This window comes from Lytechinus variegatus, chromosome 17 (assembly GCF_018143015.1).
Source record: "Lytechinus variegatus isolate NC3 chromosome 17, Lvar_3.0, whole genome shotgun sequence".
Lineage (NCBI taxonomy): Eukaryota > Metazoa > Echinodermata > Echinoidea > Temnopleuroida > Toxopneustidae > Lytechinus > Lytechinus variegatus.
In genome coordinates this window covers 14,403,239-14,418,965 of record NC_054756.1, presented here as the reverse complement: position 1 = coordinate 14,418,965, position 15,727 = coordinate 14,403,239, and the positions used below count along the sequence as shown (strand labels likewise).

The following is a 15,727-nucleotide window of genomic DNA, read 5'->3' as shown; positions in this document are numbered from 1 at the left end:
AAATACCATAAGAGTAACTTTTGTGCAACAGGACCCAGAACTTTGCTCATGTTTTTTTCAGAGGTTATATTGTTAGTACCATATTTTAAATTTTTTTGAAATTAATTTATTAATTTTTTTATTTTTATTTATTTATTTATTATTTTTTTTTGGGGGGGAGGGTATAAATCCAATCAAGTTAAAGAGCTTACAAATGGTTACTGCATTTTCAAGCAAATTTTTCTCATTCTGTTTTCATCTTTTACAAATTCACTTTTCAAATTCTATGCTTAATCTTCTTTTTATTTTTCATTGGAAGGCTATCATTTCCGTCAACATTATCATACGATTAGATATGCTAACACATCAATATATCCTTAACATTTTTTATTGTTTAATTTGTTGCTGATATAGATTTCCTGTGTTTCTGAGCAAATAAGTTATATCTTTAGTGATTTTTTCAATCATCACTATCATTTTCCTGGACTTTTGTTCAATTCTTAAAAATGCTATGTCAGTACTGTGACCATGATTATTAATGATAGCTAGAAGCAAATAAAAATCTAATGAAACACATCATTAATAAAAAAAAAAAATTCCTTCCTAGAATTCGTCAATCCTTTTCTTGAAATTTATAGATCATGGTAGTCAACTTCCTGTTTAGAATCTGAATAGGTGTGAAATGAAAAAAAAGGAAGGGTGGAGGTGTGCATATCCTTATCCACAGGATATATTATCAACCACACAGGAAAAAATACATCCACTTTTAATACATCCTCTTTCCACAAGGGGACCACAACTTTTGCCAAAATCACTTCCTACCGTAAATATATATTTTTTTTATTAATTTAATTTTAAAGCATGAATGTTTTGGAAGTGAGATGTATGAGATTGTTGCTATACAAAGTTTTGTTTTTCTTTTGAACTTTTTGAATTGGAAAAATTAAGTTTACATTGTAGATCAGAAAGTTTAAGATCGGTATCAAGCTCAGAGGATTTGGAGACCAAGAACTAGATCTAGACCAAGTTAACAGGTCTCAAAACTGGTCTTTAGACCATGGATAGACCATGGGTTTATCCATGTTTAGACCAAGATCATTCAAGACTGGAGACCTACAGTGCTTCCACTTCCAGGTGTACCGTTTATGTTATTCAGGAATTTGAATGTTAGGACTGCAACATCCAAGAAGCTCACATAAAAGAAAGTCAAAGCAATGAATTCGAAGGAAAAAACCCAGTAGGCTCTGAAAATAAGTTGGTTCATATAGCTGTATACATGTAGCTTCAACCTACCCGTGGTTAAAGAAAAGTGTTTGAAATTGTCTCACAGATTATTTTGTTGATGCTTTTAAAAGCGTAATCTTTGCTTTTAATGTTGTTGTTTTCATGCTCTAAGAGGAGGGGGGTTTAAAAATGAGAATGAAGTTACCATTGTTATATAATTTTAATTATATGAAAAATTGAACTGGAAAGTACTATGGACAAATATTTACAGGAAGCCATCATCTTCACCTTAAAAGAAGAAGACAGTTAAAAAAAAACCCTATTGATAGTTAACAATCAAACTTTGTCAACAACAAAATCTGGAAAATGAAAGAAAAGTTTGGAAAAAGACGGTGAAAGTAATACTGATTGGATATCAACGAGTTTCCGTATCATGCCACGAGATTTCCCGAACACCTGATCTGACCCAAGAGGAAGTTTACAAGTTTAGAAGGAAGCTGTCGTACCTGACCAATCAAAAGATCTCTTGAGTTTGTTTGTTCTTAAGAGGGGTTTTACTCAAGAAGGGAAGTTTGATGATCTTGGTTATAATGCAGTGTTCTTAGGTCACAGGTCGTTAGCTTCGGTGTGATTTTTAAACTTCACTATTAAGTGTAACTATTGCAATTGTTGTGGAACTTTTTTCAAACAGGAAATCTAGGTGTGTTTTTTTTTCATTTTAATGGTTTTACAGACCGAAATACTATTATTTTCATATAATATCTTTGATAAAAATATTTTTCAAAACAGATATTAAGGATTCAAAATCATCATTATAATGTTGAGATTGACAAAGAAGTCCATGTATATTGCTAACAAATGATAATACAATGATGATAATAGATTGTATTTATGTAGAAACTTTTAATTGGTGTTTAAAGTGCTTGAAATCTAAGCCAGGGCTTGATAACAGGCTTTAATATTTTGAAATTGGTAGTGATACCAAGAACTGCAATTGTTAGAACAAAATATTAATACAATGTTTTCTTTTTAATGCTTAGTTCAAGAGAGAGGTGCAAACTGGTTTTAAGAAGTCTTATTTATTTTGTAAACAGGAATTTGCAATGCCTATTGGTCATTAGATCACTGTTTGGTCTTCATTGGGATGTGCCACAAACATCACTGTTTTTTCAGTGCGCAAATACAATTTATTCAAGATAAAGATCAGTCAGTGGTGTGATAAAATGGAAATTTGAGGAAATTTTCTTCCAGAGATTGGGCAGGAGCAGCCAGAATCGCAGCCAGTCCTGGACTGTAGCCTTCAGTCCCCTGCTGTGCAGCGCCTCAGGAAAAAATAGTAGCGTCAAAGAATTAGTTTGAATTCCAACTTCACTCTTTCTTTTTCATTGCAGAGTTTAGATGGGGGTGACACCCCCTGTACCAGACAAATAAACTGAGCTATTTCTCATTAGAGCGTAGTCAACGTGGTGAAGGTCGTCTTGGATTGTTACTATCAGGGGGGTAGATTGGTCATCCCAAAGCTGAGTGGTGGCAATCTAGAAAATCTAATTTAAGGAAAGGCGGGAATTTTTTGTTCAAATATTCCCTCTAGGGGCCTGTGTGCATGCAACTTTTTATCTTTAAAAAATTAAAATTAGTCCTTGATCTGCGAAAGCCAGGTTTGCGGGATTCTACAATTGACTTTAAGACAGGAAAAAAAAAACTATGTGGGACAAAACGATAGGTCTCTCCCAGTTTTACATTTTGTACACTATTTGCTCTTTGCCATACTAATAAAAACAGTGGTACTACAACAGTAGCTGACTTAGTGCTAAATTGTAGATAACTGCCAATTTTTTGTTGACAAATCAGGCAAAAAACATGCAGGTGGATGTTTCATAAAGCTATTCGTAAAGTTACGAACGACTTTACGCACGACTGGAACATGTTCTTAGGTCATAACTCAATTACATAGGGATATCACATAGCACAAGAAAGGGTTACCAGTGGTGCGTACAGTTGTTCGTATCTTACGAACAGCTTTATGAAACACCACCCAGGCCATCTACTACTAGTATTAAACAAATCATGTGAAATGAGATGAATGCAAAAAGTTACAATAACCTTAAGATGGTGTTGTTGGCCACAAGTTTTCTTAACCCATCGGAGGCTGAGCCCATACATATGGAAAACTTGTACCATACTCATTCACTCTACAACAGGCTAGGGTACCTAAACTTGTTAAGATATCTAACTTGTTGAATAAAATAAGTTCAGAATAAAGAATGGATGTTTGAATTGTCTTCTTTTTTCAATTTTCCCCATTACAGTCAAGCATACCCACACATCCTGCCTACCCCGACGGCTCAGGGAGCCAACTTTCAACCAGGATCACAGACGCAAGGCACATTCGGTTCCCAGAGTGCGTCAAGTTATCCTTACTCTACACAGACGTCGCCCTCGCCCTATGGGCTAGTAGGACAAGCTATGTCCTATGGTAAGATACTTTCATATCGTTCTCCTTGCAGAGGTACCCCAGGCTGAAATTAATGTTTGAATGAATAAAATAAATTTCAATCAGCAAGTCACTAAAAATTTAATAATAATCTGATAAAAAAATACATTAAGGTTAAGTATTATTTTGCAAGTATTTTGGGTGAACCTGTTCTATTCATGCCTTTTTTCATATGCAAGAGGTGCAATATCAGAATATTGCTTTATGATATTGTTCGAGGAAAACAAAACAACATCATGTAATGAAATACAAAATCAAAAGTGGGAAGATGATGGCATTATCAGGTTGCTCATCGTATATTCATGAAGATATGCACATAACAGTTTCACTGAAACATTGGACAACTTTGAAATGTCAAGTTTGTTATTCTCTGTCCAGAATTGATGAATTTGTCAAAGTTTTGTTTATCTGAATTCACTCTATTCAAATCATATTACTTTTAGCCCGAAATCACCCTTTAAGTCAAGTATTTCAGAGTTTTTTAAATGTAAAAAATAATGGTTCCCTCCACAAACATTTATTGTAAAAAGGAGCATTTCTCTTGATACAAATTTTACAAGTGGTAACCAAATATGACAATGGCGGTATGAGAGAATTTGTTCGAAAAGTAAAATATTCATGCAGAATAAAGAAATACTGGTACCAATTAATCGCCAGGTGTTCCATCCATGTATATTAAAACTGTGCATTTATTATTATGTTTATATTATTGTATTTAATTTTACAGGAGCAAAGTCATTAAAGTCAGACCCTGCTACGTTACAAGGTCAAGGGCCATATCTTAGTACGTATGGTTCATCAAGCTTCACTGGTAGTCCGCAAGCAACGCAGAGCCCGTATTATGGCATGCAAGGTACCAATTTTATTTTTGTATATTTGTAAATCCCGACTAGTGAGGAGAGCTTCATAACAGGCACTAGTCGGTGATAATTTCTTCCTCTTGTACATATTCTTGTTGTCTTTTGCCTGGAAATAAAATATTTCAAGAAATAAATTTTGATAGCTAAGTACATCACAAAAGCCTTTATATTGGGATGTGCGATACCTTTCTTCAAGTATATATACCTCACAAAACCATTATTATGACAGAGCGGGACCTTTCTTTAAATAAAGCTACCTCATTAATCCTTTATTATGGCAAGCAAGGTACCTTCATTTAAATATGTTTTACCTCACAGAACCCTTATTATAGCATTCAAGGTACCTTTCTTAATCTTGATATTGAGTGCCTCACTTAACCCTTATTATGACACAAGGTACTTTTTTTTTATCTACATACCTCACCTAACCCCTATTGTGGTAGACTCTACACTTATCTTTAAGTACTCTACTTCTTTATCACGATCTAATTCCTATAGTTGAATTGTAGTGAGTATCTGGTCCTGATATCTGTGATCTTCATATTGCTTGATTGTTTTCTCATGTATTGTGGAGGTGTAGTGGTTCAGCCACTTTACTCTTATCTTAAACCAAGGCTCAAGGGTTCGAATCCCGCTTGGCGCTATAATGTCCTTTGGTAAGGCACTTATCCACGTTTGTCACTCTCTACCTAGGTAGGATGTGTAAGTCTTTGTCATTAGATTGGAATGTGAGCACCGATAAACGGTTGCGTGGTCAGGATACTCCCCAGGGAGTGGAGGTGGTGCACTTTGTGCGTGGAAAAGTGATGGATCCTGTGAAAGGGGTAATAATAACTACAATTGCAGGGGTGTGAGAGTTCAGATTTTTATCTGATTTCATATTTTTTTTTTGATCTTCAGCTTAATTTCAGCTTATTTTTGGCTTTCTTCTGTACAAAAAGAATGGGAGCTCTTTTTATTTCAGAGTTTTTCAACACTCTTCAGCTATTTCCAGATCTTTTTATTTGTGACCACTCACACCCCTGTGTAAAGCACTTAGAAACCAAAAGTATGAAGCCCTACAGTATATAAATGTATAAAATATTAATCTTTATTATTATTATTTGTTTGCATTAGGCACGTTTTCAACGGCAGGCTACACATACCCATCTACAAGCAATACAACAACAAATTCACAGGGTTTTAACAGTACACATCAGGTTTGTACACATTTATCTCCTTTGGAAATTCTTGTTATATTGTACAATTGTACCCTATTACTAATTTGTTGAATTCTCTGGAAACCTCTATGAGATGCAAAATTGATTGTGAGTTATTTTAGACATTTTCTCTTTAGTAAACTTGCTGGATGGGAGGGATTTGTAATAGTGGCAGGAAAATGGGTTTTGATTTTGTGTTTGAATTACAGTTATTAATGTGTTATTAATTAGTTGCCGACTTGCCGTAGTTATTAGCTTTTGATTTAGATTTTCCGATGTTCTTTTAATTTTAAATAGCTTTTGAAACCTATTATGTAAATCATTAAAGAAATGTATTGTGATCAATTAAGAATATGTCAATTTTGATAGTTTATATTACTTTCCATCCTGAAGTCATTCAAGTTCCCCACCGTTTTTTAAGTCCTTGAGATTTGGCCCGGTCTTTATCATTATCACTCATTTTGTTGAATATACCTGTACAGACCTTTTAGTTATGAATTATTGTTTCTTTATCATTTTTTATTCTATCTTTGAGTGTAGAATTAGATCTTACATGAAAATTTAAGTCAGGAATTCTTGTTTCTTTTAGTTTCATCCTTATACTTTCTTCCAGAGGGAGTAGAATATTTTTTCTTGTTAATGATTAAATCACAAATTTGTGTATCTTTTTGAATCACACTTCTTTCGTAGGGTGTAGAATACGGTTCTTATACGGCCTACAGTCAAACAGGTTTCAACCAGTACTACGCTTCACAAAATTACAGTCCATACAGCATGTCAAATAGCTTCAGCGCTGGCACGCCGTTACCCAATACAACAACGTATCAGTTAGCGCCGTTACCAAGTGATAGTAAGTGAAATCATATTCTATTATTGAATGTTTATCTTTTGTCATCCTTATTCAACCCTCAATTGACCCTTTTTTGTCAGTATAACATGAAGACTGTATAATAGTGTATTCTGCATGTATCGGCGTATGAACCTTTAATAAACGTACATGTGCTGTAAGGCTATGGGAATTACAGAATTTGATAGTCAACCTGTTGAATCACTTGCAATGATTTAACTCACTATTTAACTCATGGTGCCCAATGTTATTAACCCATTGAGCACAACAGTATTTCACCTCAGTCAAACCCATCTATTGTGATTACCAATGGGAAAGTGGTTACAGGAGAAAGAGTGCCCTTATAGATGGGTTATATTACACACCTTGCCTTGCCTTCAAATGGGAGACAATTTGTCTGGCCACTAAATACAGGTTGTCACTATAGACAGGTGGCCGCTGAGACAGGTTGACTGTACATCACACATTTTCCGTAGACTCTAGTCAGCTTGGGTATAGGTCTCAGTGGGTTAATGAATTGCAATTGATTCAACTTGTTGAATATTGGTCATTGTGGTTGGTTTAGCAAGTTTGCACCTTAACAGGCTGCTTGGAATGCTATGAATCCAGTGACCGGGTCATAATAATTGTGAAGCGCTTTGAACAGTCGTAGATTGATAAAGCGCTATATAAATGTCAATTATTATTATTATAGAATTTTGTAAATCCCATATAGCTTGAGGTTTATGAAGGGCTCATTCATTTCTGGTGGGCATCAGGTTATGAAGTTGAACTAGGGATATCCAATGATTCAGGATTCTTTTAATTGCCAAAGCACTGTATGTATAAACTTTGGTTTCCAATGGTTCTAACAATATGTATACACAGAGATGAAAGTTGCAATATATCGTAACAATATAGAAACCTGTACATAAACAATATGATGACACATTTTGTCATATAGAATATTTTTAGAGCATTTTGCCATTAAAGAGATGCACTTACATGTATGCAAAAATAAATTGTAAATTGTATGATCATTTTTTGTTTGTAAGGGAGCATTCACAACTCTCTATAAGATTATATGGTGGGAAGAACATGCGACCTCCTCCCTGTAATATTGTGAAATGGAATCCATTTTACAATCGATTGCACCTCTCTATCTAATACATGTTATGTGATAGACATATATGATTAATATCAATTAATGAGATTGATCATATCTTTCATGTTACAGAACACAGTACTGAATCCACTATAGAATGCATTTATCCATTATTGAAATATCCAGCATTTTCCTATACCCAATCAATTACAAGATTATACTTATATGCAGTGGGCGATATTTAAACACCAAGCAAAATGTTAGATTCAAGAATAATTCATGTGAATAATTCAGTCAAATGTTCTACAAGCGACTTGATCTAAAATGATCTGAATCTGGTTATAGCCTTAACTGTTGAATATTATATGCAGCAGACAATACCAGACATTCTTCCTCCTCGGTATGATGGAAATGCTGAGAAATATGAATTCAAACAAAATATTTTGATATTATAGGGAGAAATGTGCTATATATTGTTTGTTTATCCTATCACATTGAAACTATGTATAAATGTGATGCTTATTAGTTTGTTAAAGGTAAAAAGAATCTAGTCTTAAACCAATGTAAATAATCATGGTGTGTTTTGCCCTTATTTTATTTTTTTCATTGTCATATTTTTTATTCCTCTATCAAACAACTTTATCTCTATACCTCCTGGCCAATATTCTGTCAATTTTTTTGTTGGTCTGGCAGAAAATGAAGACTGAATGATCCTATTATCCCTAGGGGTAAACCAGTGCTGCATATTTTCCTCTGGTTTTTCACAGAGTTTGAATACTTGCTGAAGTCACGTTCGCAGGTCGTAGAAATTGATGTGACGCATCACATTGCCGGCTTTGGTAGAAGAAGCTTCTTAAAGGCTGTGTTATTGATTTGGGTTCGTTGAGAGACGCACACCATTCTACTCAATTATTCGCCGTTTTAAAATTCATTTAAACAGGTGTGGGCTTTTTCTGCAGGGCTGATTTTAAATGATTGGACTGGCTTTATAGATTTATTTGCTCGATCTTTCTTTTTTCCATATCTTTAGGTACTACTTCGCAGAATAATACTTGCTTGCTTGGGCATTGGTATATTTATTAAAGTAAAGAGTCTTAATGTACAAATAATGCAAATCATATTTCCATTGCCATAACAGATAACAAAATAATATTTGGTGTATTAGCAAATTCGTCTTGTATATCATGTTGGTTTTCGTATTTGTCTGAGCAGAAGATGTGCTCTGTTTTTTAGTAATCATTATTTGCATTGATTTCAAAATAGTATTAAAGCAGTCATTAAAGATGATACTATTCTTTCATGTCATATGGCTATGAATACTTACACATGTATATGAAATCCATGAACTTTCATAGTAACTATTTATCAGATGTGTTTAATACAAATCCACACTCAGATGTTATCAACTAAAAAGGTTAGTGAAAAAACAAGGGAAAATAAACATTCCCCCAAATCTCATTTTTATGTATCCAAATTTCTGGTATTTTCTGTCGCTGAAACTTCTAGATTTGTATGTACTTGTGAAGATTCTATTCTATTTTATCCGGTTAACATTGCGACAATGCATTTGGTTGAAGCCAGGCTGGGTGAGATTTTTGTTGCTAGTCTGTAAATTATTCCGAATACTTTATAAAAATATTCTGGATAATTAAGCCATTTAAAAAAAAATGAAAGTTAACCTTGACTAAATTCTTCAATAATTAATAATATTTTGAAAAAGTCATGAATGCTTATAAATAATTATCTACTTTTTATAACTCTCTAGATGCATTTTGATGAGATGAAAATTATCCATGCAGTTGAGAGAACGTCCAAACAAAACTCCATGTTACAAGCGCTTCAGAACATTTAGGCCCATGCTTTAATAGTGATTTAAAAAGAAAGAAATACTTGTTAGAAAGAGAGGGAGCCCTGGGAGGAGAGAGAAAAACGACTCAATTAAACTTGGTGAAAGTGAGTTCATACCGCAGGGGATTAAGGACAATCTAGAAAATTGGGCCATAAAATTTTATGAACAATTACAGTCCAACTGGTAGTGAATGCGTACTATTTATCAGAAAGAATGGGGGAGACGTAGATAAAGAGGCCTATTGAAGCTTGTCCAAACAGGGCCAGAAATACGCAGCAAAAGAATATCTTGGAGCTATGTGCGGGACGGACAAGGCTTCTCATCTATTCTCTATCAGGAGAGTATTCGGAAGATAGGCAAAATGCATGGAGGAAGATGGTTGAGAGGAGAGATTGGAAATTATGATGAAGGATATAGATGGTGGGGCAAAACAGTTGGAAAAGCAGCATGAGTAGATTTCCTTTTGCAAATTAATAGTCATCAAAAACTTAGTGCTAGTTCGTTCATTGAAGGAAAGGGGGAATGGGTAATCTCATGGATTGGGGATAATTGCAACTCACAAATGAATTTTGGAAAGAAAAGATTTAGAAATAGAATACAACGAGCAATAGATAGTAAGAATCAAAACGACGGAAGAAGACAGACTTACGAAGAATAAATGAATGAAAGTTTAATTTGCCGGGAGAAAATTAAAGTTGAGATGAAATAGGGGTGGAGTGACCCCAACCATTATTGTTTATGGGTCACAAGGTTGCGGCTGTCACCCATGGGCAACAGATGATGACCTCTGATGACCTTTGGTGCGCTGAATAGAAAGACAGTAGTATAATAAGAGGGCTTGCCTGAAATGAGACCATTATATATGTGTCAGGGCTAATAGAATCGGAGTGGTAACAAGTCTAGACATTTTCTTTGGTGGGGAAGGGGTAACAGAAACAAAGTGGTGGTACGGTAGAAGAGAGAATGGTCCAGGTTCATGGCTGTAGAGTGTGTCTTTGGGCCTAGATGAATCAATGAATAGGGAAAAGGGGTAATAGAATCAGAGTGGTAAAAAGTCTGGGCATTTTCTTTGGTAGGGAAAGGGGTATTAGAAATGGAAGTGGTGGGTTGCAATGAGGAAAGTTTGATACTGGTTCTGGTAGAGTGTTTCCCTAGATAGGCACTGTTGATGGGAAGGGGTACGAGATCAGCGTTAAAGTAAATCTAGATGTTTTATTCATGATGGAGGATTGAGATGGAGGGTTGTAGGTGGCACTCGACTTTTAAGTTAGTGGGCCATAAACTGAATTCATCTGTAAAATAGGGGTCTAAGGAATTACCCTACTGAGCAATTAAGCACAGAAAAAACAAAGCATTTGCAGAATGATGTATTACTACCAGCAAGCAATTTGATTCTGAAGGAAATTGTAAAGTGCTTCTATGCAATAGTAGTTAGCTCCCAAGTATTCTCGGTTTTCATTTAAAGATCAAATCGCCATTCTAAATCTTAATTTTACCCCAAATCACTATATTATACATACATCAAGACTATTAATGAAGCATAAATAGCTATTGCAGGAGAGTCAATGTAGAGATGGTATGAGCTCCCTGTTGGCCTTTACCCCTTTAATTCCAGATACAGCGGACACACCTACCATTTAAAAGTTTACAATGTGGGTTATAGATGTGCATGCCCATACTGCCCATAAACTAAACACCTCATTATAATAAGGTAGTATCTCATGTACTTGGTGGGTTAGTGATTAATGTGCATCTTTCTGAAAATTTTCATTCGGAGAACAAAAAGCTCATCGTGCTTAAAGAACGTCTTTTCATCGAAGACTGCACTCGCAGTTTGATGATGTGTAAAAGCGAGTGATGTCTGTAATGGCATTCAGTAGCTTGTTCAGATGCGTGTGATAGGCGAATGATCAGCAGTGACTGACTTAAAGAATACTTGAGAGTGGTAGGTAGGAACGGTGCTATGTAGGGCTCATTGGAGTGGTCAAGGCATATCACTAACACTCTCCAAATCAAGTTCTCCCTGCACGGAGGACAGGCACCCCCTCCAACAACTTCACTCTCCGACTCACCTTTCGAGAGAGACCTTTACACCGGTCGTTTCGCCGACTGCACACCGACCAACTATCCCTTTCCCCTCTCACTTCATCTTGCGTCTACGGTTACGCTTACCATACTCTTTCCCCTCCGTTTTTTCTTGAACGGTTTTTTAAAGCGCTCCTCGCGCCAATTGCCTTTGGGCCAAACTACTTGAGCTGATGAGGAACGAGGCTATTGGAATTATCTCTGTAACGTTCGTGTCGCCCTCCGTCAGGAAAGCTAGCGGCTAGAGGAAACTTGTCATCAAGATGTGCAAGATTTGACTAAATTTTCCCCTCTACGTAAAAATTATTTCAAACAGTATCCTGTCTTAAGTTGTTCTTTTGGTGGAAGGCTCTTAACAATAAGAAAATACTTTACAAAAATTATATTGGCGATTCTAAAATATTTGTTATAAATTTTGTCAGTTGAATATATTGTATTTGATATCTTTTTTTCTTTCAATGTTCAGTGTTCATTTATTCTGTTAAACATCACCCAAGTCATCAATACTGTCTTACATGCAAGTTTCCAATTTGGTTTCCCTCATTTTTTTTGTCTTGTGTGATTTATGCGATGACATTTTGATGTAACATTTTTGTAGTTTATGTATTTGTGTTTGTATATTCAAATAATGTTGAAGGAACTAAAGAAATACCGTACCATACACAATTTAAGTGACTTACAATGTTATTATTTACATCAGAAATATGAGCTTACAATTGTGATCAAAGTGTAAAATCTAAATTAGATTAAGACATCATGATTATATAGAAAAGATCATTTATAAAGCTACTTGGTAGGAATCTCATCCTACGTTTAGAATCAACTTATAACCTGCAGAATTCCAAATGTCCATCATTAGTTTAACTCTATGTGCATTTTGGTTTTGATAGAACATGTTTCCTGAGGTAGGGCATGCAACTGGTTAATGGAAGCGCCTTTCGGTGAGACCCTCCTACCATGCTCATCAACTTGCCTTCTAAGTTTACAATCCACGGCATTAAGTGTTGTTAACTCACTGAGCGCTTAGCCTCCTCCGGTTTCCCATTATTCGTGTTGGGTAATGTGCGCATGAACATGCATCTTAAAAACTACCAGTGGATGTCTAAATTATCGGCATTAGATTGCAATGCATTTTGATGAGGTTCCTAACCCTACTGGGTGCTTGTTTACTTCCTCTTCTGAGCAGACATCATTTTCAAGGTGAAATTAGAAGGTTGAAATGACTTCTCTATTCATCCACAGCCAATTTACATGTTAAATAGATAGCTGCCTCACCTGCCCTTGGCCCCATTTTTTCATTTATATTCATCACATTATGGTCTTTGCAAAACTTCCAAATCATATTTCCACTGTTGGATACGTTCAACGAATTTCAAATGATACTTTCCTTCGAAACACATTACACTGATCTCATTAAACTTTTTTTCTCCTGGTTATGTTCACGGAGAATGTTTGATTTGTTTTGTCTTCAGAATGTTAAAATACTTCAGGGTTTCATGGGAAATGCATTTCCCCTGAAATTGAACAACTACACAAGTCTAATGCAGTGTTAGAAATTTCTTTGTGTTTTCGCTGCTGAACTTGATCAAAACACACATTTCTCTTTAGCATTTCTGGTTACAGTTTTGTGTGATCCCTGTTAATTTCATTTACCCTTGGTGTAAGGAATTCACTTTTTTCACTTCAATATTTGGAAAAAATCCAATATTTGTTTCAAAATATCAGATGTAAAATCATATACCCTAAAATTAGATGTCTCCAAGCAATGCACTGTTGTTATGATTTGAAACCACATTTTAAAAAAAGATGATAACACCAAGGACCTGTTTCGTGGAGACTTACAATTTTGGTAACTTTGTGATTATAGTTACTACCATGGTAACAGGGCTATGGTAGTGACCATAATGGCAAAGTTACCATAATTTTAAGTCTCAGAGATGATGTGGAAGAGGTTCATCGTGGTAAAGGATTGAGTGGAAGAAATAACCAGTTGTCTCACGATGTATCAAATGTAGTACTACATTTGATACATCGTGAGACAACTGTAGTACTACATTTGATACATCGTGAGACAACTGGTTATTTCTTCTACTCAATTATAAGTCTCTTCGAATTGGGCCTCTGAAATGTTCTCAACCTTTATGATCATAGCGAAATGACCTGGTGTCTTTTCAAATGGAATCCATGTTTTTTTGTTCCATCAACTCCACCATATTGTTCCCCTTTATACTCCATCATGTGGCATTTTTTCCCCATTTGTATCTCACTTATCTTTAAAGAACTCGACACAAGTGCAGCCCAATCTGACCCCTCCACCACCCCATCTCTCTCTAATGCAGTTGAGAATTCTTTCACCACCGATGCCTCCATCAAGCTCGATGATGCCAATGGTCTTGGACGAGGGCGTCAGGGGCCCAAGAATGGTAGTAGAACCAAGTCGACGGGGAGGAGTAGAAGGAATAACCCATCGCCGCCTCCGGAAGATGGTTTAGAGGTAATTTCCCAGAATTCCCTTGTCATCTTAGCAACAGTCACTTCCTGTTTCTAGAATGAGAATCCCGGTGGGTGTCTCGTAAAGGTGTCCGTAAGTTATGAGTGACTTTACAAATGACTGGTTATCATTTCTAGTGGTAAATGATAAGCACTGAATCTTCATTGATGTTGATTTATCATCTAAGAAAGGATCACCAGTTGTTTGTAAAGTCGCTCATAACTTATGAACAACTTTATGAACACCTACCCTGGACTTTTAATAAGTTATCATTATTAAGAACTTACGATTATTGTAGCTCGGCTTTTACAATAACGGGGTTCAGTATCCGTAGCTTATAGGGACTTGCAAAAGACTTACGATCAATTGCAAATCTCTTTTGGGTCCCCGAAGTCAATTGTACATGTATGTCTTGCAATCAATCTGAAATGAGGAATTGATTTGCTACTTATTGCAATAAGGAGTATAAACTAATTTGCTGCAGCTAAAATTCATTTATTAATTGTAAAATTGCACTAAAATTTGGAGTATATTTCAACTGCTTTCTTGCAACACCTGAATCAAAGTTTCCATGGTATTTTTAGTAACAAAAACTTCAATGTTGCCATATTGGTGAGTCTTAGTGGAATGTAGCCTTAGCTTAGCATAGGTCAGAGAAGCAATTTTTATGATTGATTGCATTCACCGACGTATACATTCAATGGTGAATATCAAGCGTATGATCAATCGCTGAGCATTGCACTCCAGGAGATATCTAAGCCTGATGTGAAACAACTATGGAGTATTTCTTGAAGCATCTTGTCATTGATTTTACACTGACAAATTTCTTCTCAGCCAATCGAATGCTAGTATTTCAATAGCTTGTAACAATTGGCAATGAAAATGACAGACTTGGTGCTTCATGGAACACTGCCCCAGAGAAGATCCTCTTTACCAGAGGCTGCAAGGATATGATCCATCAAGGCTTCCGTTACTCCAGTATTATGTTGCACAATACTCTGCAAGGGAAGATCTTTAAGATTTACATGTAGCTTGCTTCTGCTCAAAGCAGAATAGCAATCAATCGCAAGATTTAAAATTGATTTGTGAACCAATTATTGAGAACCAATCAGTAGTAGATTTCTTGTAAAACCCCTGTAACTTGGACACTCAAATTAGGACCTTTCAAGTTATCGGAAGACACCTTGCCAAACAATCAGAGCCTCATCTTTCTCAGCAGGTTTCCCACAAGCGTCTTTCCATCGCTAAACCCCATATTTCATCCTAGACAAAACAATGGGGATTCCTTGGCCCTGTCTAACAAAGTGTTGCAATTGCTCCAAACGACCTTAACTATGGAAAGCCAGCAACATCAACACCCAAAATGCATGTTTGCTCAAAATATTTTCTAGATATGCTGTGAATTTATACATTCATTTATTTCTTGAAAATTCATTGTCTTTGCTTTGTTTAAACGGGACATTGTGCAATTAAAAAAAGATGATATTGTTGGATTTCCATACAGTTGAGGTTGATCGGATCAGTTGTAACTCTTTGCAAGACGGGTCCCTGATAAGATACAGGGAGAGACGCTTGTGCCTTTATAACAGGATACATGTAAAGACACAGCTCTGAC

At 35.7% G+C, this 15,727-nt stretch overlaps 1 protein-coding gene across 2 annotated transcripts in view; it reads left to right on the top strand.

Annotated features, from left to right (window-relative positions):
* LOC121431094 (eyes absent homolog 1-like) overlaps window positions 1–15,727 on the top strand; it is a 77,822-nt gene that overhangs the window by 27,776 nt on the left and 34,319 nt on the right. The window contains exons 3-7 of one of the 2 annotated variants that reach the window (XM_041628579.1): window positions 3,513–3,679; window positions 4,425–4,550; window positions 5,674–5,756; window positions 6,447–6,606; window positions 13,961–14,115. In XM_041628579.1, the coding sequence (XP_041484513.1) occupies window positions 3,513–3,679; window positions 4,425–4,550; window positions 5,674–5,756; window positions 6,447–6,606; window positions 13,961–14,115 (691 nt within the window). Of the gene's footprint in view, window positions 1–3,512; window positions 3,680–4,424; window positions 4,551–5,673; window positions 5,757–6,446; window positions 6,607–13,900; window positions 14,116–15,727 lie in introns of both variants that reach the window. The other variant, XM_041628578.1, reaches the window with a different exon arrangement.